The 19,761-nt window shown below is 45.0% G+C and overlaps 1 protein-coding gene across 1 annotated transcript in view; it reads left to right on the top strand.

Annotated features, from left to right (window-relative positions):
- Positions 1 to 4,844: 4,844 nt before the first annotated feature.
- LOC120063163 (eIF-2-alpha kinase activator GCN1-like) overlaps positions 4,845 to 19,761 on the top strand; it is a 34,394-nt gene continuing 19,477 nt past the window's right edge. Inside the window, exons 1-40 of the mRNA XM_039013361.1 lie at positions 4,845 to 4,877; positions 6,233 to 6,335; positions 6,475 to 6,538; positions 7,686 to 7,817; positions 7,978 to 8,086; positions 8,259 to 8,357; positions 8,500 to 8,634; positions 8,743 to 8,811; positions 8,970 to 9,078; positions 9,191 to 9,265; positions 9,358 to 9,486; positions 9,590 to 9,640; positions 9,759 to 9,857; positions 9,941 to 10,114; positions 10,230 to 10,382; positions 10,538 to 10,630; positions 10,737 to 10,812; positions 10,907 to 11,063; positions 11,990 to 12,179; positions 12,272 to 12,396; positions 12,590 to 12,768; positions 12,924 to 13,017; positions 13,223 to 13,336; positions 13,449 to 13,647; positions 13,900 to 14,052; positions 14,169 to 14,350; positions 14,864 to 14,944; positions 15,387 to 15,530; positions 15,920 to 16,044; positions 16,228 to 16,417; positions 16,545 to 16,615; positions 16,742 to 16,907; positions 17,065 to 17,259; positions 17,650 to 17,896; positions 18,010 to 18,131; positions 18,288 to 18,402; positions 18,586 to 18,765; positions 18,898 to 19,118; positions 19,238 to 19,306; positions 19,398 to 19,733. Of these exons, the coding sequence (XP_038869289.1) occupies positions 4,860 to 4,877; positions 6,233 to 6,335; positions 6,475 to 6,538; positions 7,686 to 7,817; positions 7,978 to 8,086; positions 8,259 to 8,357; positions 8,500 to 8,634; positions 8,743 to 8,811; positions 8,970 to 9,078; positions 9,191 to 9,265; positions 9,358 to 9,486; positions 9,590 to 9,640; positions 9,759 to 9,857; positions 9,941 to 10,114; positions 10,230 to 10,382; positions 10,538 to 10,630; positions 10,737 to 10,812; positions 10,907 to 11,063; positions 11,990 to 12,179; positions 12,272 to 12,396; positions 12,590 to 12,768; positions 12,924 to 13,017; positions 13,223 to 13,336; positions 13,449 to 13,647; positions 13,900 to 14,052; positions 14,169 to 14,350; positions 14,864 to 14,944; positions 15,387 to 15,530; positions 15,920 to 16,044; positions 16,228 to 16,417; positions 16,545 to 16,615; positions 16,742 to 16,907; positions 17,065 to 17,259; positions 17,650 to 17,896; positions 18,010 to 18,131; positions 18,288 to 18,402; positions 18,586 to 18,765; positions 18,898 to 19,118; positions 19,238 to 19,306; positions 19,398 to 19,733 (5,343 nt within the window). The 5' untranslated portion in view covers positions 4,845 to 4,859. The remainder of the gene's footprint in view (positions 4,878 to 6,232; positions 6,336 to 6,474; positions 6,539 to 7,685; positions 7,818 to 7,977; positions 8,087 to 8,258; positions 8,358 to 8,499; positions 8,635 to 8,742; positions 8,812 to 8,969; positions 9,079 to 9,190; positions 9,266 to 9,357; positions 9,487 to 9,589; positions 9,641 to 9,758; positions 9,858 to 9,940; positions 10,115 to 10,229; positions 10,383 to 10,537; positions 10,631 to 10,736; positions 10,813 to 10,906; positions 11,064 to 11,989; positions 12,180 to 12,271; positions 12,397 to 12,589; positions 12,769 to 12,923; positions 13,018 to 13,222; positions 13,337 to 13,448; positions 13,648 to 13,899; positions 14,053 to 14,168; positions 14,351 to 14,863; positions 14,945 to 15,386; positions 15,531 to 15,919; positions 16,045 to 16,227; positions 16,418 to 16,544; positions 16,616 to 16,741; positions 16,908 to 17,064; positions 17,260 to 17,649; positions 17,897 to 18,009; positions 18,132 to 18,287; positions 18,403 to 18,585; positions 18,766 to 18,897; positions 19,119 to 19,237; positions 19,307 to 19,397; positions 19,734 to 19,761) is intronic.

Here is a 19,761-nt window from a genome sequence, read left to right as displayed (position 1 = left end):
CGGAGACAAACTAACGTCCTTATATCATAAACTGTTTCGGATTGAAAATGTGCATACGCTTTGAAGTGTCACACTTGAACTATTTGCGTTCATTGCCACAACAGACTTGGAGGGGGGATACTATTGCAAATATCCAGTGTAGTCAGAGAAAATAAACTACATTTGAAGACCCACCTTGCAGTCATGTGATTAGCCAAATTCTAATCACACAAATATTCAACAGGAGTTTCACTCCTTATAACAGGCCAATTTGCCTTACAGTGTGGAGATGGAACCAGACTTTTTTCTCTCTTTTTTTTCTTTTTTTCAACTTATATTGCTACATCAAACATGTCTAACAAAACAAAACACGGGTATTAACAAGAAAATACTCAAACATACAAAAAATATCAATAAAAGAATACAAAAAATAAACAATTTTAGTGCAATTGTATTCACTCTGAAAAAATCTTATAATGATTCAGGAAAATGTTACATCTGCGTTTTCTGTGAAAAAGGTGAGAATCTGTCTCACTTGTTCTTTGAATGTAAATTTGTGTCAGAATTTTGGGAAACCTTGCAAAATACTTATTTACCATTATGAACACTGCCTATGTTTTTGACATGAAAGATATATGTTACTATTGCAATGATAACAAGACCACTGAAATTATTGTAATTTTTTAAAATTCTTGTTGCCAAATACTTCATACACAAACAAAAAATCCAGAATTCTATACCCCCCCCCCAAAAAAAAATTGGATTGAATTTAACTATTTTATTAAAACATTAACCCTAGTGAATAACAACAAGAATAACATTTTCCGAGATGGAACCAGACTCGTGTAGCCCCGCCCGCAACGACTGATGTATCCACAACAACATCATGACCAACAACATGACCGCCAGAGAGGTATGGTTACAGATTTCCATTATATTGACAAGATGGTCGAGTGACCACTCTAACAAACCGGGAACTAGACAAAACCTCCAGGGGACCATGACGCAATGTCCAAAACACTTTAGGTGACCATTTTGTGACGCTCAGGGGACGTCCTAATGACTCATTTTTGTTTGCAGGGTTATATGAACAACAAAAATTGCATGCCCAGGCACACACTCTCTCACTCCCTAATTTAGACAGACTGACTGACTGAATCACTGATTGACTGGGGTTGTGGGTCTTACTGCTAAAATCAGGTTTAGAGCTAGGATTCAGGAACGTGGTTTGGTGTGTAGTCAGCTATTACTGAAGCATGACACTTGATATGCATGACAAAAAAGTGAATATTATATTTGTTTAAGTTACACTATTCAAGGGAAAAAAATATCAATTTCAGAATGTAATAATCAACACAATGTAATCATTATTACATTATGTGCAAAAGCGTTATGTTATCCGTTTAGCAAATGTATTACATTATTGGCAATTTATTACATTATCAGAATTTATTACATTACAAATGCAAAAGTTATTACCTATTAGTAGCTATTACTAATAAAGTGGCGCAGCGGTCTAAGGCACTGCATCTCAGTGCTAAAGGCGTCACTACAGACCCTGGTTTCGAATCCAGGCTGTATCACAACCGGCCGTGATTGGGAGTCCCATAGGGCGGTGCACAATTGGCCCAGCGTCATCCGGGTTAGGGTTTGGCCGGGGCAGGCCGTCACTGTAAATAATAATTTATTTTTAACTGACTTGCCCTAAAATTACATTATCAGTTGCTACTGATATTTTTGCCTTTTTATAATATCTGGGTGATTCTGCAATTTCGGGCACTTTGGCCTTGCAAGCTTTCAGAAAAGAAAACACATTGAAACACCATTTTACCAGTATTATAATTGTCTTTTTTTTGTCTAGAAATAACATCTGATAATGCCTGCGATCGTACTATTCAGAAATGTATATATTCTCAGACAGCCATAGACAAATGTACTTTCCATCACGCCATTAAACATTCATTTTCGTTAAAAATGAAATATCATACAATTAATTTATAACATATTTATTATACATGTGTACATTAACTTGTAATGAATGTTATTTTCAGTGATTTAAGGTTTTCCTAATATTAATAATTCAACACAATGCCTGAATGTATAAACTTAACTTTGTGACAGCTGAAAACATTTATTTATCATGAAAATAAGATATTTCCACCCAACCTTTTTGTAAGATTATGATAACAACCATAGGATTTCCCTATCTAATCAATCAATGTAAATTATACATAATATACTAATTTACCTCAAAAATATGGGTGTGGTGGAAATGACAAGGTGTGGTGGAAATGACATCTATGTAAAAAATGTTTTATGAAAACAATATTTTACTGCAAACATTTTGAACAACAACTATTGTTAAACATTTAATTAATTTAAGACAAAGTAAGATTCCAAAAGTAGCCGGTTGGGCAGAGCTCAAGGAATTAGGCCAGTGTTTTTGAGAGATGGGCCCAGATTGCAGAGGGGTCATACATATAGAAGAGCTCAATGAGCAAAGTGAAACTGTATCATTTGTGGAATGTCCAACACAGGTGTGGAGGGTCACCTGCTTGTGAGAATCACCAAAGTGAACTGCCTGGATTTCTCTGGTGTATTTACACAAGTAGTTCTCTGCAAAGTCAATATACATGATGATCTCCTCTTTCCACAGATTCTCTTTTAATTCTCTCAGTTTGGAGTGTTTCCCCAACTTCTCTTTCAATCCTTTGGAGAAGTCCTCCAGTAGAATCTACAGTGGGCCACACACTTTTTCTTTTACTGTCAAATGTACAGTGAACTTCTCCATGTTTCCCTCTTTGTTTTTCCGTCTCTCTCTCTTCAGCTTTGTTTTTCACTCAAACCATTATGTCTGCTCACCAACATCAAAGTCAGATGTTTTAAGCTTTTATGCATGGAAAAGGGAGCAGCCTGTTTACATGAACGATTTGTTCAGGTTCGCACAGCACAAAGACTCAATAAGGTTCTCAATGTTGCTGCAGCTGATCACTGTGATACTGAGGTTGTCCGCCATGAACTGGAGATTGGCATGGGTTTTGCAGAGGCATGTGTCCCTATCCTTGACTGTTGGCTTGACAACTCAAAAAGGACGTATTTTGCAGAATTCTTAGTTGGACATTTTAATCTCTGAATATTCCCTCTTAAACTTCTGATAAAGGTTCTGAATTGTGTCACTCAAGAAGAGCTTCTGCTTTTTCTTCTTGTTCCTTGTTAGTGTGCCCTTTTCCCCTGTTGTTGCTCACTGTTGACATTACGTTCATAGAATCTAGTGATTTTCTCTTCGGTGGCTGTGCTAATTATGTTACACTGCTTTTTCCTGGAATATTGAAGACTTGTTGGCCTGTTTTCATTTGTTCTTTAAACCAGCCCACACTTTCTCAGCATTTTTGAAGCCACTTGTTTGTTAATGGCACTGTGCATTTTTTGATACTTTTGCTTTACCTCTGCAATGATGGCATTTGAAACAATAAAATCCTTCTTGAGTTCTTCGGAGTTCCCTTCATTTGCTGTTTTGTCTTTTTGAAGAATCGTGTCTTTTTCTTCTATGTCTGTGCTGTTTTATGTGGCATCTTCTAAAACAAAAATACTACTTAGGTTTTCAACTTGTGCGCACACCTTGGAGCATTTTCTAGATAAAATTAATTTAAAACATTATTAAATAAGCCTAAAGTAAAGAATAAAATAAAAAGTAATAACATTATGGATTTTTGTCATTTCCGTAATTTACCGCAGTTAAGTTTGTGATGGAAATGACTGTCATGGAAATTACGCTTCTAGTTTTTGGATAAAAATTACAGACTGCTTAGCATGCTTTGGCTAGTATTAGAGCTAGCATAGAGTTTACACTAAATACATAAAATGCAAAAAAAAATAATTAATTATACCACCAATTAAATAATTTATAGCCTGTTTGGAAATGACTGACATTAAAAATATTCTCTACACAAGCAATATTTACCAATATTTTTCTAAAACTTCTGGACATCACATCTGGAACAACTGTCTGGACATGTGTTTCAGTGTTGCAACAAGTTTCCTTGGTAACTAAATAAACATTTTCTTGACATAACTTTATTAATGAGGAATTTGCCCTCAGTGGTGAAAATGACACCACTACCAAAGGACAGGTATATTTTGTGTAAATAACTATATAAAAGGCATACTCACAATAGATATTGATATACATTTTATTTAATTGACTCTTTCTTTAGTAGATAACATGAATAATTACACATTATATAATGTTTTCTTATAGAAAAACAGAGTAGAAGCTCAAAAGTCTGGGTCGGGGACAAGGGCAAAACAGTGAAATTGAGGTATAAAATGAATCTGAAAAGTTGCTAAAATACTTGATAGATCTGGGGTGATTGTAGTGTGAATTTAACATATTAAATAAAATCCCCAAAATGTACCTTGAGGACATAGAAGTGACCTTCACCCATCTAGGAATAATTAAGAATGGATTTAGCACACTAGATTTTTGACAGAAATATCTACCTGCCTCTGCCTCAGTGGCGAAATCAAGATGTCATTATTTTTGCAAAGAAAAGTAAATTCACAAACAATATTCGTAAGAATAGTTGGGTAAATGTTTTTCTGTATGAGGAAAGCAAGAAGACCTGACTAAATCTGTCCTTGACATACCTCCTAGCAGCCAACTATTTTGACCCTTGGATGCAGTGTGGAAGGTTTAAAGAAGGACAGAAAACACACACAGACTTGAGATTACCTTCTAAATTAATATATATGTGCACAGTTAACGTTTTAGGTTGTGTATCAATTGCAAAGATATTCCAAATATCTACCACTCCACGTGGTGATCATGCGTTGTAAATGAACCGGAAGTGACAAGTACTTCCTAGTTCGAGACCGGCAAGATGGCAGCGGACACGCAGGTTTGTGTCGCTGATGTTTAAAATTGTGCTGATTCTTCCTCGAGAATTTGTCGACCAATTACTTTTGACAATGAAGATGTTATGAGGGATAATTACTTTGTGGCTGTCTGTGTGTTTTCCTGTTAAAAAAATTGATGTAAACAGTCTATCCAGCTGGGTACGCTAGCTAGCTAGCAACCTGGCTAGTAGTTACGTTACATGCGGAGAGTGCAGGGGTTTAATAATGACTCCAAACGTTTCTATTGGACAGGTTCAGCAAATCGGGAGGGACGTACCTGCAACTGTCCAATAGAAACACTCGTTTTCGTTGAAAAACAATGACACGTTACCACTATTTGGAGTAATGAATATACCCCAGGGGTGTATTCACTAGGAACCAAACGTAACGAAACCAGGAGGAACCTACCTCGATATGTCCAATATGAACTCTCGTTGTCGTTGGACAATGTTCCGTTTTGTAACTGTTTAGACTAATGATTACACCCCACATAGCTCTAACTTAGCTACTACTAGCATAGCCGACTCAACTCCACGATTTGCGATGGAGTTGAGCGGCGCATAGTGTGGGCGGACTGGAGTTCTGACGTCACACAACATTACGTTAATAAAAAACTGCATTTGAGCACACGAAATGTCCATGTTTCATAGTTTCTTACAAGCATTTGAACACGGCAACAAAGAATAGCCTCCATTTACGCAAGAGAATTTCATGTTTTTGATTTCATTTTATGTGACGTCGGAGCTCCAGTCCGCCCACACTAGTCGCCGCTCAACTCCATCATAAATCGTGGAGTTGCGTTTAGTCGACTACTACTAGCAAGACGTGGCCGGCTAGCTGTTGTTAGCTAACTACTAAGCGAATTTTCTTGTGCATATTGGTGACCAACTCCGTTGATTGAGATGCATCGAAATGCCAACTAGATGAGCAAGTTTTAGCCAGCCTAACTAATTTACTTGTTAGGTAGCATGAATCATTTCATGAAGTTGTTCTTGGAACATAGTTACACTTAATTGCTAGTTAATGCTATCCAGTTATAAGAAGCCAAACATGATTGTCTTCTGAATGTCATATAATGCATTTGGTGACCATGCATGCCTCAGTATCCCACATTTTGCTAAATAAAATGTTTTGATTGTTATGAGTGGTCTCATCATTTTCTGCCTGATGTCATACCATAATCTCAGAAGATTTGTTTTTCATCTTGATCAGTTGGAGACGTCTGGCAAAGTTATAACTTAAAACATAATTTTTTAGAGATGCAGTGCAAGTGGTACAAATGATTGACGTTGCCCCAGTGACACACATTGCCAGACACAGCTTTATTTTTTGATTTCGGATGTCTGTATTGCAACAGGTTTCAGACACACTGAAGAAATTTGCTGTGAAAGTGACCACAGCCAGTGTAAGAGAGCGCAAAGAGGTCCTTGGCGAGTTGAAGCAGTGCATTAGTGGCAAAGGTGAGAAGACATGTACCCCAGTCGGCATAATTGTTTTATTTTCTGCTCTCACTCCTTGTGTATTATTTGGCTTGGGTGGTCAAGATTATAGCAAACTGGTGTCAGTGATTGACAATGATGTGTATGTGTGTCCTTACAGAGCTACCAGAGACAGCCATTAAAGGGCTATGCAAGCTCTTCTGTCTCACTCCACACAGATACAGGTAGGTGCCCTCAATTAGCCTACTGCTCTTAAGGATTCCCCAGTTAGTAATTTGTTAAATCAAATCAAAGTTTATTTGTCACATGCCCTGAATACAACATGTGAAAGGCTTACTTACAGGCCCTAACCAATAGTGCAAAAAAGGTATTAGGTGAACAATAGGTAAGTAAAGAAATAAAAACAACAGTAAAAAGACAGTGAAAAACATTAGCGAGGCTATAAAAGTAGCGAGGCTACATACAGACACCGATTAGTCAGGCTGTTTGAGGTAGTATGTACATGTAGATATGTTTAAAGTGACTATGCATATATGATGAACGGAGAGTAGCAGTAGCGTAAAAGAGGGGTTGGTGGGTGGGGACACAATGCAGATAGCCCGGTTAGCCAATGTGCGGGAGCACTGGTTGGTCGGCCCAATTGAGGTAGTATGTAGATGAATGTATAGTTAAAGTGACTATGCAAATATGATAAACAGAGAGTAGCAGCAGCGTAGAAAGAGGGAGGGGGCACACAATGCAAATAGTCCGGGTAGCCATTTGATTACCTGTTCATGAGTCTAATGGCTTGGGGGTAAAAACTGTTGAGAAGCCTTTTTGTTCGAGACTTGGCACTCCGGTACCGCTTGCCATGCGGTAGTAGAGAGAACAGTCTATGACTGGGGTGCTGGGGTGTTTGACAATTTTTAGGGCCTTCCTCTGACACCGCCTGGTGTAGAGGTCCTGGATGGCAGGCAGCTTAGCCCCAGTGATGTACTGGGCCGTACGCACTACCCTCTGTAGTGCCTTGCGGTCAGAGGCCGAGCAATTGCCGTACCAGGCAGTGATGCAACCAGTCAGGATGCTCTCGATGTTGCAGCTGTAGAACCTTTTGAGGATCTCAGGACCCATGCCAAATCTTTTTAGTTTCCTGAGGGGGAATAGGCTTTGTCGTGCCCTCTTCACGACTGTCTTGGTGTGTTTGGACCATTCTAGTTTGTTGTTGATGTGGACACCAAGGAACTTGAAGCTCTCAACCTGCTCCACTACAGCCCCGTCGATGAGAATGGGGGCGTGCTCGGTCCTCCTTTTCCTGTAGTCGTCAATAATCTCCTTAGTTTAGTGCTTAGTAGTGTGTGTTGTGTTAAAATAAAAACGTTGGCTACTCTGTAGGGATGCTGCATCTCGACGAGCCCTTCTCTCAGTCATTGGCCAATTGGCCGAGTCTCAACCTGAAATCCTAGCAACCAGCCTCCTCCACTGCCTCCTCAACAGTGGTGTTATCAGCAAGAATGGAGTACCCAGGTAGGACATGGGGAAAGGTAGAGGGCCATGGCCAAATGCCTTGTATCAATTGGTATATACATTTACAGTATGTTATGTGCAATATTGTACTAATTCAACCACATATTGAATACCTTGTTTTGGTTCCCTGTCCATCTGTTATATGTTGTGGTGTTGTCAGTAAGAGTACAGGCTCGGCTGCCTTCACCGGGCTGGCCTGGACCTGCCTGCTGGTTCGCTCTGTGTTTTCGGCTCCAGAGAAAAGAGAGGGCCCCATCTGGAAGAAACTGGTAAGTGAACGAGGACAATGCTTATAGAAGCCGTGCCTTTCTCTATACTGTGAAACAATTTTAGCATGTCAGTTATCAGTATGCTTTCTAGTTCCACACCATTTGTGGGAGATGTTTGATTTGGACTTTTCTGCGTTCATTCATCCATGATTCACTATCTTTCCTCTGACAGGTGGAGGTCCAGAGTTTGCTGCTGGCTGAGGTGGTGGGTGGGGCTCAAGCGCCAGCACTGAAGTCAACCCTGAAGAACCTGAGCAACATGTGGAAAAAGGTAAGGAAGGTGTGGAGTTGTCGTTCAAGGAATGACCCGACAGTTATAAGAAATATTTGGGCAAAGTCATCATGGTCCAGTGTATAATCACTATATTGGATCTGCTGTGATTTAGAATGCTCGTCTCTGCTGTTTTTACCAGAACCCTGGCCTGGCTGATCAGTATATAAGCACCATTTTGAGACTGGAACAGAACCCCAGCTCACTGCCTCTGCTTGGGGTGTGTCTGGACTTCTGCACAACTCACAAAGACATGGCCACTGTAGAGAAACACAAGGCGAGTCTGATATTAGTTGAATTCGGTATGTTTAATATTTTTTGCAGATTGAGTCAGCACATATGCTCACATTTGAAATCTCTAACCACGCCTGTATTCTGTTTTCAGAGTGCCATATTGGACCTGTATATGAAGGCAGTCCTCATGAGCAAGACTAGACCACACCAACACATACTAGTGAGTGAAGCTGGACTGCCGCTTCTCAGGGAGATCAAAAGATTGGTGTTCACAACCTAAAGACCACCCATTGCCACAATTGATGTGTATTGTGAAATATCTTTTGGGTGTTGGTGCTGAAAATTCTTCTCTGTAATCTGTTTTGTGTTCCTCTGCAGGACAAGAGTGGTTCGCTGCTGCGGCATGTTTCCCACTCTGAGTTCAAGGAGCTGCTGCTGCCTGCCCTGCAGAAGGCTATGCTCCGCAGCCCAGAGAATGCCATGCAGAGTGAGTACAGTAGCTAATATCATAACCAATACCACAACATACTTTTGTGTATATTCTATACTATGTATTGTAGTTTTGTCCTTTTCAAGATATATTTTCCCCTCTCCTTCAGCCGTCTCCTGTCTACTGGCTTCAGTGACACTTGACCTCAGTCAGTATGCCATGGATATTGGAAAAGGCATTGCAAGTAAGTCATGCCTTTTATATCTAGAAATGTAGCTATTTGAGGATTGTGTGTGTGTGTGTGTGTGTGTAACCATGCTGTGCTATGCGTTTCAGGCCAGCTGAAGGCCAATAACCCCCAGCTGATGGAGCAGGCAGTGCAGGCCATGCAGAACCTGGCCAAGCAGTGTAGTGACCCAAGTGCTGTACAGGACGTCGTCACACACCTCTTCAGCATCCTGGGAGGCAAGGACAGCTCACGTACTTTCACCTAAGAAACATTTGAGCACATATGGCAGCACCTAGTGTAAAGTATCTTTTTGCACTAACAGAACTGTGTGTTTTTCAGGGTCAGAGGGGAAGCTCACAGCGTTCGGCCAGAAGATGAGTGTGCTGTCAGGTAACGTTGTCCCAAGTGTCCTGTCTTTCATAACCCGCACTTAGTATGTTCGCCTTGCAGACAGATGGATGTTGTCTTTTAACCCCTGTTTTGATTGCTTTTGACTTGTTCTGCCCAGGTATCGGCAGCTGCAGCCGTCATGCTGTGTCGGGCACCTCCAGCCAAACGCTCAGCTCTGCAGTCGCTGTGCTGTTTATCCCTTATCTGCAACAAGAAGGTAAGAACTATGTCTCATTCCTTCCTCCTTCTCATTCCCTTCGTCCGTAAAGAGAGAGGTGCTCATGTGTTTCTCTCTGTCAGTCCATGAGGGGACCCTGGTGCACGCGGTGGCTGTTCTGTCTCAGTGGAGTGGGCGGCTCACAGTGGAGGTCCCCAAGGCTCTGCTGGAATGGTTCAAGAAGGCCTTCACCCTCAAGACCTCCACCTCTCCTGTCCGCCACGCATACCTACAGGCCATGCTGGGGGCTTTCAAAGGTCAGTTAGTTACAGGCGCTGGGCAACTTTGTTATTTGTGTGTGTGTGCATTGATCCAGTTCTACAGCATGCAGGAGGCACAGTGTCATAGTCCTGACCCCTCTCTCCTCCCCAGGTGACACTCTGGGACAGGCATCTGACCTCGTGCCCCTCCTCATCCAGACGGTGGAGAAGGCTGCGGCCCAGAACTCCCAGCATGCTCTGCTATCAGAGGGTGTGGCTGCTGCCGTTCTCCTGAGTCGACTGTCTCTGCTGGAGACTCAGACAGGTGAGTGAATCTACAGTAGGATCATGACACTCCATGAGATTAATGAAGGCCTAGATCTTTGACTCTGTTGAATGAGGTTGCCTGTAGGGGACAGCATCCTTGTTCATCAGTTTGGAGACTGACATAAAATTGTGTGTTTTTTGTTTTTGCTGCAGAGGCCAAGTTGGCTGGCTTCTGGACCCTGATCCTGGATGAGAAGAAACCCTTATTCACCACAGAGAAGTTCCTCTCTCAGGCCAGTGAGGAAGGTGAGGCATAAACAAACAATACACAAATATGCCAACGATCAGTCATCACACAAGTGTCAAGATATGGAATGACATTGAGTAGTTAACCTGGCTTCTTTCACCCCAGCTCTGTGCACAGTGATACAGCTGTGTGAGAGACTTTTCCTGGACCACTCCCACAGACTCACCAATGGCAAATCACAGTAAGTGACTTTGGCGCTGGTCAAGCATAGCGGTTTTCCAAACATTGTTCCCATTCTCCTCTTAACTGTAACTCCATTGCTCCTCTTTCCTTAGGATGTACCACCGCGCCACTGTGGCGGTGCTGCTGTCTCGTAGTTGGCGTGTACGGAAGCGGGCACAGCAGATCGTGAAGAAGCTGCTCTCCCTGGGCGGCTCCGGCTTAGCCTATGGCCTTCTGGGAGAACTCAGAGTGGTCATCAACAAACACAAGGTAAGAATAGTTGACGATGGGATGCACTACACATTTTAATGGATTTGTAGTGTCAGGTCTCACTTCAGTGGTACTATAAACTAGTAATGACTGAATAATTAAATTGGGATGTTAGACTTGGATCTTATTTTCTTTCTATTTGTAGTGTATTATGTGTTTGTCATAAACCAGGTTTCCATCCAACCTTCTTATGTGAGTAAAGTACATGTCGGGTAAAAAAATGTCACGACAGGCCTGATGGAAACAACAAATTTATCGGTAAACTTTCCAAATGTCTACAGAACAAAATACTCTAGACAGGGTGAGATCTTTTTGTGTCTGTAAAGTTAATTATGCGAGAAATGGCGTCGAGAACGCATTATTGTGCAAATATTGATATAATAACCATCATGTCGAATTAAACATGGAGTCACGTGATATGTTGTGGTCCTCCCACTACGGCTCTGGAAACCATGCAGTTTATTAGGCTGCAGATGAAATAATTTATGCTTTATGCTTTCCAATAAATATCGAAGATCTTATTCTGGTGACATGATTATTGACGCTTGGCTGCCGTTTGACAAATAAAAAGAATAATAGGAGTGTAGGTATCTGTGAGCTGTTGTAGAGCTGACAAACCAACACCAGAGTGGGCACATTCACTATATAATGCAACATTTTTGTGACAAAACGATCAATAGAGTTGAACATTTGATGGAAACCCATTTACTTGTGTTTTTTTTATTTGGTATGTGCACTACATCGTCACTCACAGCTTTTTATCAGCAACGAGTCAATTTGATGGGAATCAAATTTTCCCACCATCTCTGGTGGGAAAATGCGCATATTGTTTTTATGCAGATTTTAGAATATTTGCATGAAAATCTGTGGCCAATTGGATGGAAACCTAGCTACTGACTAAATACTGCATCTTTATCTTTCCCCAGGTGTTGCCTCAGGAGGTGCTGCAGGCGGAGTCAGGGGAGTTGTCTGAGGTGGGCAAGGCCTACAGTCCCCCTCGCGTCCTGCTGGAAGCGCTGTGTGTGGTGTGCTCTGTAGCTGGCCAGTGGAGCGACCCGGCCGAGGCAGACAAGATGCCCATGGAGATCCTCATCGTCACCCACCATCCCTCCATAGGTCTGTTGGATTACACTATAGCATCTTTCACACTGCAGTTTGTATAAACCCACTTCTAGTACTGACGTATGTTCTCCTCTCCTCCAATGCAGTTGCAGCTCGACCCGGGCTGTGGCCTTACCTGCTGTCCAGCATGAACATCAAAGCCCATGAGTTCATCGACAAGAACCTGGATGACATTCTGCCACGCTTGCTGGAGGCCAACGCTGACAATCAGGTCAGAACATATTTCTCATAGTGACATCCTTATATCAGATGTACACATTGAAATACACATACATACTTACACTCACAGCCAAGGGTTGGTTCAGGCCCACTTTTGCTCTTGTGATTAGTTGAGACAAGCCTATGGTCCAACTTGACCTGTTCTCTTATTGGCTGACTGATGGTTGGTCCTCTTGTTTCTCCAGGCTGTAAGGAATGCGGTTGGTGCCCTGTCCGGTCTCTCTCCTATCAAGCTGCTGCCGCGGGTGATGGAGCATGTGAAACAGTGGTTGTCCAATCCGGCGCTGCGGCAGGTCACCAGAGAGGAGTACGCCATCATGCTCACCCCTGAGGGAGAGCTGTATGACAAGAGCATCATCCAGAGGTAGGACACGAACACACTGTATCACTACTGTAAGAGGTGTTCTGTGGGTTTACCATTGTATACACTTATCATTGATCCAAAACACCTTGGCTGTGTTGATTTCTTTGTTGTTGCTTGTAAGGCTTGTTTCAACATTTTATTCTCTTCCTGTGCAGTGCCCAGCAGGAGAGCACTAAGAAGGGCAACATGAAGAGGGAGAACAAGGCCTACTCGTATAAGGAACAGATCATAGAACTGGAGCTGCAGGAGGTGAGACTGGGGGACTGTGATTGATGGGGACTAGACGCACTCCTACCTCATCTTATGGGTTACTAGATACAGGAGCATATTGGAACGGTTTGATCCTCCTCTGTTAACTTATCAGATCATTTTAGTAGGTTGAATTATGATGGAACCATTATTAATTGAAGAAAGTAGTTTTGAAATTCACTGGGATTTTGATGTTGTGGTTTAGGAGATCAAGAAGAAGAAAGGAATCAAAGACGAGTTGCAGCTGACCAGCAAACAGAAGGAGATGATGCAAGCCCAGCTGGAGAAAGAGTCCTCCATTCGCAAGAGACTACAGGGGGTACGGCCAGATATTTTAACATGTACCCTGTTTCTCAAACTTTAGATTCTGGACATTGACATAATAATATTCCTGTTTGATTGATCATTGATTGTTTGATTGTGGTTGTCAGTTGGACATGGAGCTGCGGTGTGCGGTGGGTCTGCTGGAGGCAACGTTGATCCAGAAGCCTCCCCAGATCTCCTGGCAGCTCCCAGGGGTCCTCCAGGTCCTACTGCCTCTTCTCCACTCCCCCCTGGCCGCTCCACGCCTGCAGCAGGCCTTCCTCGACATAGGAGCCTGTCTCATTTCCAAGGAGCTGCACTACCTGGGTACATGGACTACTACACTAGGGAGAGCTATCTCTCACTTTCCCCCTCTGTGTTCTTGTTCACACACCTTCACAGATCTCACAGGACTAGATAGGAGAAAGCAACATGATGGAAATTCCACCTAGCCTACATGAAAACTGTAGAGTTGTTGTTTATACATATCTCCAGTTGTCTGATCTGTGGAGGGAAGTAGTTTCTGTGAGGAGACTTCCTCTAACCTCCTGCGTGTTCTACTCCCGGCCTTCTCCACAGCTGTGCTGGTGGGCCAGGTGACGCTGCGCCTGATGAAACCTGAGTGTGATCTGGACGAGGCCTGGGGACAGGAGGATCTACATACAGCCACCCAGCGCACTGTCGGCCTGCTGCACATGCACACTGTCCCACACAGAGAGGGCAAGGGTGGTGGTGAGGACACACACGCAGAGAGAGGGCGAGACAATAGTGACAAAAAACACACATCAAGGACATAGTGCAAGTATATTACCTGCAGGTGGCCTAATGCGCTCATCCTGTTGTTTCAGACATGGCTCCACTGTCTGCCCCAGCCTTCTCCTTCTGTTTCCCCCTGCTCAACACCGTGCTCAGGGACTCCTCAGGCAGCACCGAGGAGACGGAGAGCATGCAGGTCCGCGCCCTGCAGGTCATCAATGTGCACGCTCAACTCCGCGCCGAGGTCCACACCACAGACATACTCATCGATGAGGTAAGAGTTGATCAAGTTGGGCCTCCCGAGTGGCACAGCGGTCTAAAGCACTACATCGCAGTGCTAGAGGCGTCACTACAGACCCGGGTTCTATCCTGGGCTGTATCGCAACCGGCCATGATCGGGAATCCCATAGTGCGGCGCAGAATTGACTCAGCGTCGTCCGGGTTAGGGGAGGGTTTGGCTGGAGGGGCTTTACTTGGCTCATCGCGCCCTAGCGACTCCTTGTGGCGGGCTGCAGGTTGACCTTGGTCGTCAGATGAACAGTGTTTCCTCCGACACATTGATGCGACTGACTTCTGGGTTAAGTTGGCGGATGTTTCGGAGGACGCATGACTCGACCTTCGTAATTGGGGAGGAAAAAGAGCTAAAATACAAAAACCAAAATAAAAGTTGGAGTTTAGCAGTGTGTCGTCACCTCCCTTTGTCTGAGGCGTTCTCCTATCAATATATATGCTTATATAGACAAAGGGCTTACGTTTGTATGATATGTTTCTTGTGTCTTTCTCTCAGAATGGACCTGAGCTGCTACCTCGTTTCGGTATGCTGCTGCTCCTGACCAGAGTCATCTCCACTGCAGCACCCAGACTGCAGGTACACCATGCTTCTATTAGCCTGACAACGATGCACTAAATTCTTCCGCTGCTCGATCCAATGCCGCTACATACTTAAGTCTGAGACTTCTATCATAGAAGTCGTTTGTGGCGGCGAGAGGGGCGTTGTACAAAACAGTCATCAGTGATTGGATCGTCTCTAACTAATCAGAGTATCAAAGCCAATGACACATTTTCAAACTGCCGCTCTGGCCCAACCCATCGGTTTATGGACCAATCAGACAGCCCCGAATGTGTTTGCATTTGGTAAAGGGTCGAGGAGGTACACGGATCCAGACTCATTGCGGAGAAGAACGTTTCGGAAGGAGTCTGGGTAGCCAGGCAATGCTTCTACCACATTTACAGACAAATACTAATCAGTAGAGCTGTCACGTACGTTTATACTGTGTGTGTGTAGATCTCTAATTGTGTGTGTGTTTCAGGTGCTGGCGTCCCAGTGTCTGACGGCGGTGTGTGCCAGTGGAGGAGGAGAGAAGGGCTGTGCTCTGGCTGAGCAGGATGAGATTGACGTCCTACTGGAGGCTCTGCTCTCCCCCTGCTTCTCTGTCAGAGACGCTGCCCTCAGGGTGAGGAAATAGGAAACCTCTTCTACCCCAAAGACATAAGACTGCTGAACAGTTCATTAAACGACCACCCGGACTTTCTGCTTTTCATACCCTACCTACATGTACATATTACCTCAATGAATCACCCCAACTACCTCATACACCAGCACACTGACTCGTTACCGCTTGTATATAGCCTCATTATTGTTATTTTGTTTTACTTTTTAATTTTTAATAAATTTGTTTGGAAAGGGCTCGTAATTAAGCATTTCGCGGTAAAGTCTACACTTGCTGTATTCGGCACGTGACAAATGCGATTTGATTAGTGTGTGTGTATGTACTGTGCGTAATTACTGTGCGTGGTTCTTTGGATGTGTGTTAATGTCCCACCCCTTTCTCTCTCTGTCCAGGGCCTGACGGAGATGGAGATGGCTCTGCCTACAGAAAGTACAGATGCCAGTGGTCTGAGTGTTCTCCGCAGGCTGTGGGTGTCCAGGTTTGATGTGGAGGAGGAGGGTAGGACTCTGGCTGAGAAGTGAGTAGCTAATGTTGCCCCATCTATGTAATAGTTTTCATATAATACTAATACTTTGCATAAAGGATATAGCTCCCCTCTTCAGAATGACTTTGCTTTTGTGAAGTAGCGTGTCTCCCATCTCATGTTGCGTAGCTGCTGTGACTAACCATACCACTCTGCTCCCCTTCTTCTCTCCCCCAGGCTGTGGCAGGCTCTGTGTCTGGAGCTGGTCCCTGAGCTGTGCTCTCTGCTCATCGGGGATGTGACCCACCACGAGGAGGCTGTGCGTACTGCAGGGGCCGAGGCGCTGTCCAGAGCCATCAGCGAGTACCGCGACCAGTCCCCCATAGTCCTGGGCCAGCTCAATGAGCTCTACCACCAGAAACTCTACGTGAGTCTCCCTCCACCGTGTTCCTCCTATCACAGCTCAGGAGTAGCCACTAGTCGCTGGGTATCAGGAGTGGTGTAATATTGTAGGCTAGAACCAGGGCCAATGTGAAACTGTTGTGTTTTTACAGAGACCTCCTCCTGTCCTGGATGCTTTGGGACGAGTCATCTCTGAACAACCACCTGACCAGTGGGAAGCCAGGTTAGAGGACGCTCTGCCACTCGACAATGTCAATACAACTCTTATTCTACTCTCTAGATCCTTATTTGCTGTGTTTAAATGGGACCACCTTGTGCATGGTGTCTAAGGGTGTGTTGGTGTCTGCAGGTGTGGCATCGCCCTGGCTCTGAACAAGCTGTGTCAGTACCTGGATGAGCCCCAGGTCACTCCTCTCTTCCTGTTCTTTGTTCCTGATGCCCTGAATGACCGTCACCCTGAGGTGCGGCGCTGCATGTTGGACGCTGCCCTCTCCTCCCTCAACACACACGGAAAGGTACCAACATGGTTTATTTGATTTATTCTATACAACCACACCCATCTCCTGGCACCCAATGCAATTGCTCTTCTCTCAATGGACTCCTACTAACGCAATACAGTATATCCATTTTTGTGGCTCCTTTCTGAGCAGTGTGTTGCCTGTTGTGTTCCAGGATAATGTGAGCTCCCTGCTCCCGGTGTTCGAGGAGTTCCTGAAGGACGCCCCCCAGGACGCTAGCTACGACTCAGTCCGCCAGAGTGTGGTCATCTTAATGGGCTCTCTGGCCAAACATCTGGACAAGAGTGACCCCAAGGTCAAACCCATCGTGGCTAAGCTCATCACTGCCCTTTCCACACCCTCACAGCAGGTACTGGAACGATCCCTTGAAAAGGACAGAAAGGCCCGCACACTGAACATGGTCCCAATTACCACCTTTATTGACAAGGTTTCGATCCAACAAGGATCAATGAAGGTGGCAGTTGGAAGCATATTACAGTAGCAGGCCTATCTGTTCTTTTCAAGTATCCTTCATTAGTCCAGCAACTCCCGTTTTTTAAGGATGTGCATATGACCACCAACCTTTCTCTGGTAAAGTCCCTCCCATTATTCTTTTATATGTTTCATCTTGATTTCTATAACCTATATGCATTGACCTTTACAATGAAATGCCTTTACATTGTCACATTGGCCTCAGCCGAGCAACACTAAGCCTGCTTGTAGTAACTGTTGCCTTGTCCGTCTCTCCTCCCTCCCTCAGGTCCAGGAGTCTGTGGCTAGCTGCCTGCCCCCTCTGGTCCCTGCCATCAGGGAGGATGCTGGGGGAATGGTGCGGAAGCTGCTGCAGCTGCTGCTGGAGAGTGACAAGTACGCTGAGAGAAAGGGTGCGGCTTATGGCCTGGCAGGCCTGGTCAAAGGCCTGGGCATCCTGGCCCTCAAACAGCAGGACATCATGAGCACCCTGACCGACGCCATCCAGGACAAGAAGAACTTCAGACGCAGAGAGGGTCGGTGACTCCTCGCCAGTTGCTTAACCTTTGCTGGGCTCCATGGTTTAATTGGTTCTACCGCTATCTGTGACTGATTTTTTTATACAGTTCTCGCTCCCTCTCTTTTCCAGGTGCTCTGTTTGCCTTTGAGATGCTGTGCAACATGCTGGGGAAGCTGTTTGAGCCCTACGTGGTCCACGTGCTGCCTCACCTCCTGCTCTGCTTCGGGGACGGGAACCAGTATGTCAGAGAGGTAGGATGACCATTACCAGCTTCTCATTTCAATCCCACCGCCCTCTGCCTTTCCTCCTCTCTCACACCAAACACTCATTTCCCACCTAATAATTCTCACATTCACTCACGTTTTGTTGTGCATTACGCTCTGCCTAACCTCCCTGCCCTTTCCCAGGCGGCAGATGACTGTGCCAAGGCGGTGATGAGGAACCTGAGTGCCCATGGGGTGAAGCTGGTTCTGCCCTCCCTGCTGGTGGCTCTTGAGGAGGAATCCTGGAGGACAAAAGCAGGTGAGGGTCAAGCATCATGGGCCTTTTTATAGAGCTCTGAGGACACAACCATTCAAAATCAATCACCTGTTAGACTTATTTCAGCTGGTTAGTCCTGATACCGCCATACCTCTTATCCTGTCCTTCCTTCCTCTGCACCCCACTACTGCTTCTGTTGCTCTCTCTCTCTTTTCCTCCCTCCAGGTTCTGTGGAGCTCCTGGGGGCCATGGCATACTGTGCCCCTAAGCAGCTGTCCTCCTGCCTGCCCAGCATTGTGCCCAAGCTGACCGAGGTGCTGACTGACTCCCATGTCAAAGTGCAGAATGCCGGCCAGCAGGCCCTACGACAGATTGGCTCTGTCATCCGCAACCCTGAGATCCTGGGTAAGAGAGCTGTGTTAAACTCTGAGATTTAGTTAGACAAATGACAAACTTCAGTTCAGAGCGGTATGAATAGGATATTATTTCAGATTTGTACTTCAGGATAGTTACTAACAGATATTCTGTCCCCCTCAGCCATAACCCCCATCCTGCTGGATGCCCTCACTGACCCCTCCCGTAAGACCCAGAACTGCCTGCAGACGCTGCTGGACACCAAGTTTGTCCACTTCATCGACGCCCCCTCCCTGGCCCTCATCATGCCCATCGTCCAGAGGGCCTTCCAGGACCGCTCCACCGACACTCGCAAGATGGCCGCTCAGATCATCGGCAACATGTATTCCCTCACCGACCAGAAGGTACGTAGCAGTCCTGGGATATTGAGTTGCATTGTACTATAATTGATCTTCTAAAATGCTCTACTGTTTTATGTGTGTGTTTCTATTGGTTGACACAATGTGTTGTCTTTGTGTTGCAGGACCTGTCCCCATACCTGCCCAGTGTCATTCCTGGACTCAAAGCCTCTCTGCTGGACCCTGTGCCTGAGGTATGTGCTTGTACCGAAGAGCTCACCAACAAACAAGTGAATGTGATTTGGTTACCTGATAACTCTCGCTCCTTCTCCACTCCTCTACCAGGTGCGTACCGTGTCTGCCAAGGCCCTGGGTGCCATGGTGAAGGGCATGGGTGAGTCGTGCTTTGATGACCTGCTTCCCTGGCTCATGGAGACCCTAGCATCTGAGCAGAGCTCTGTGGACCGCTCTGGAGCTGCCCAAGGTCTGGCTGAGGTGATGGCTGGGCTGGGAGTGGAGAAGCTGGACAAGCTGATGCCAGACGTGGTGCAGACGGCCAGCAAGGTGGACATCGCCTCCCACGTCCGCGACGGTTACATCATGATGTTCATCTACCTGCCCCTCACCTTCGGGGACAGGTTCACACCCTACGTTGGCCCCATCATCCCCTGCATCCTCAAGGTATGGAGCACTCTCCATTCACCACCAT

This window comes from Salvelinus namaycush, chromosome 18, assembly GCF_016432855.1.
Source record: "Salvelinus namaycush isolate Seneca chromosome 18, SaNama_1.0, whole genome shotgun sequence".
NCBI classification, from domain to species: Eukaryota; Metazoa; Chordata; class Actinopteri; order Salmoniformes; family Salmonidae; genus Salvelinus; species Salvelinus namaycush.
The sequence above is the reverse complement of the archived record's forward strand: the minus strand, read 5'-3'. Positions and strand labels throughout refer to the sequence as shown.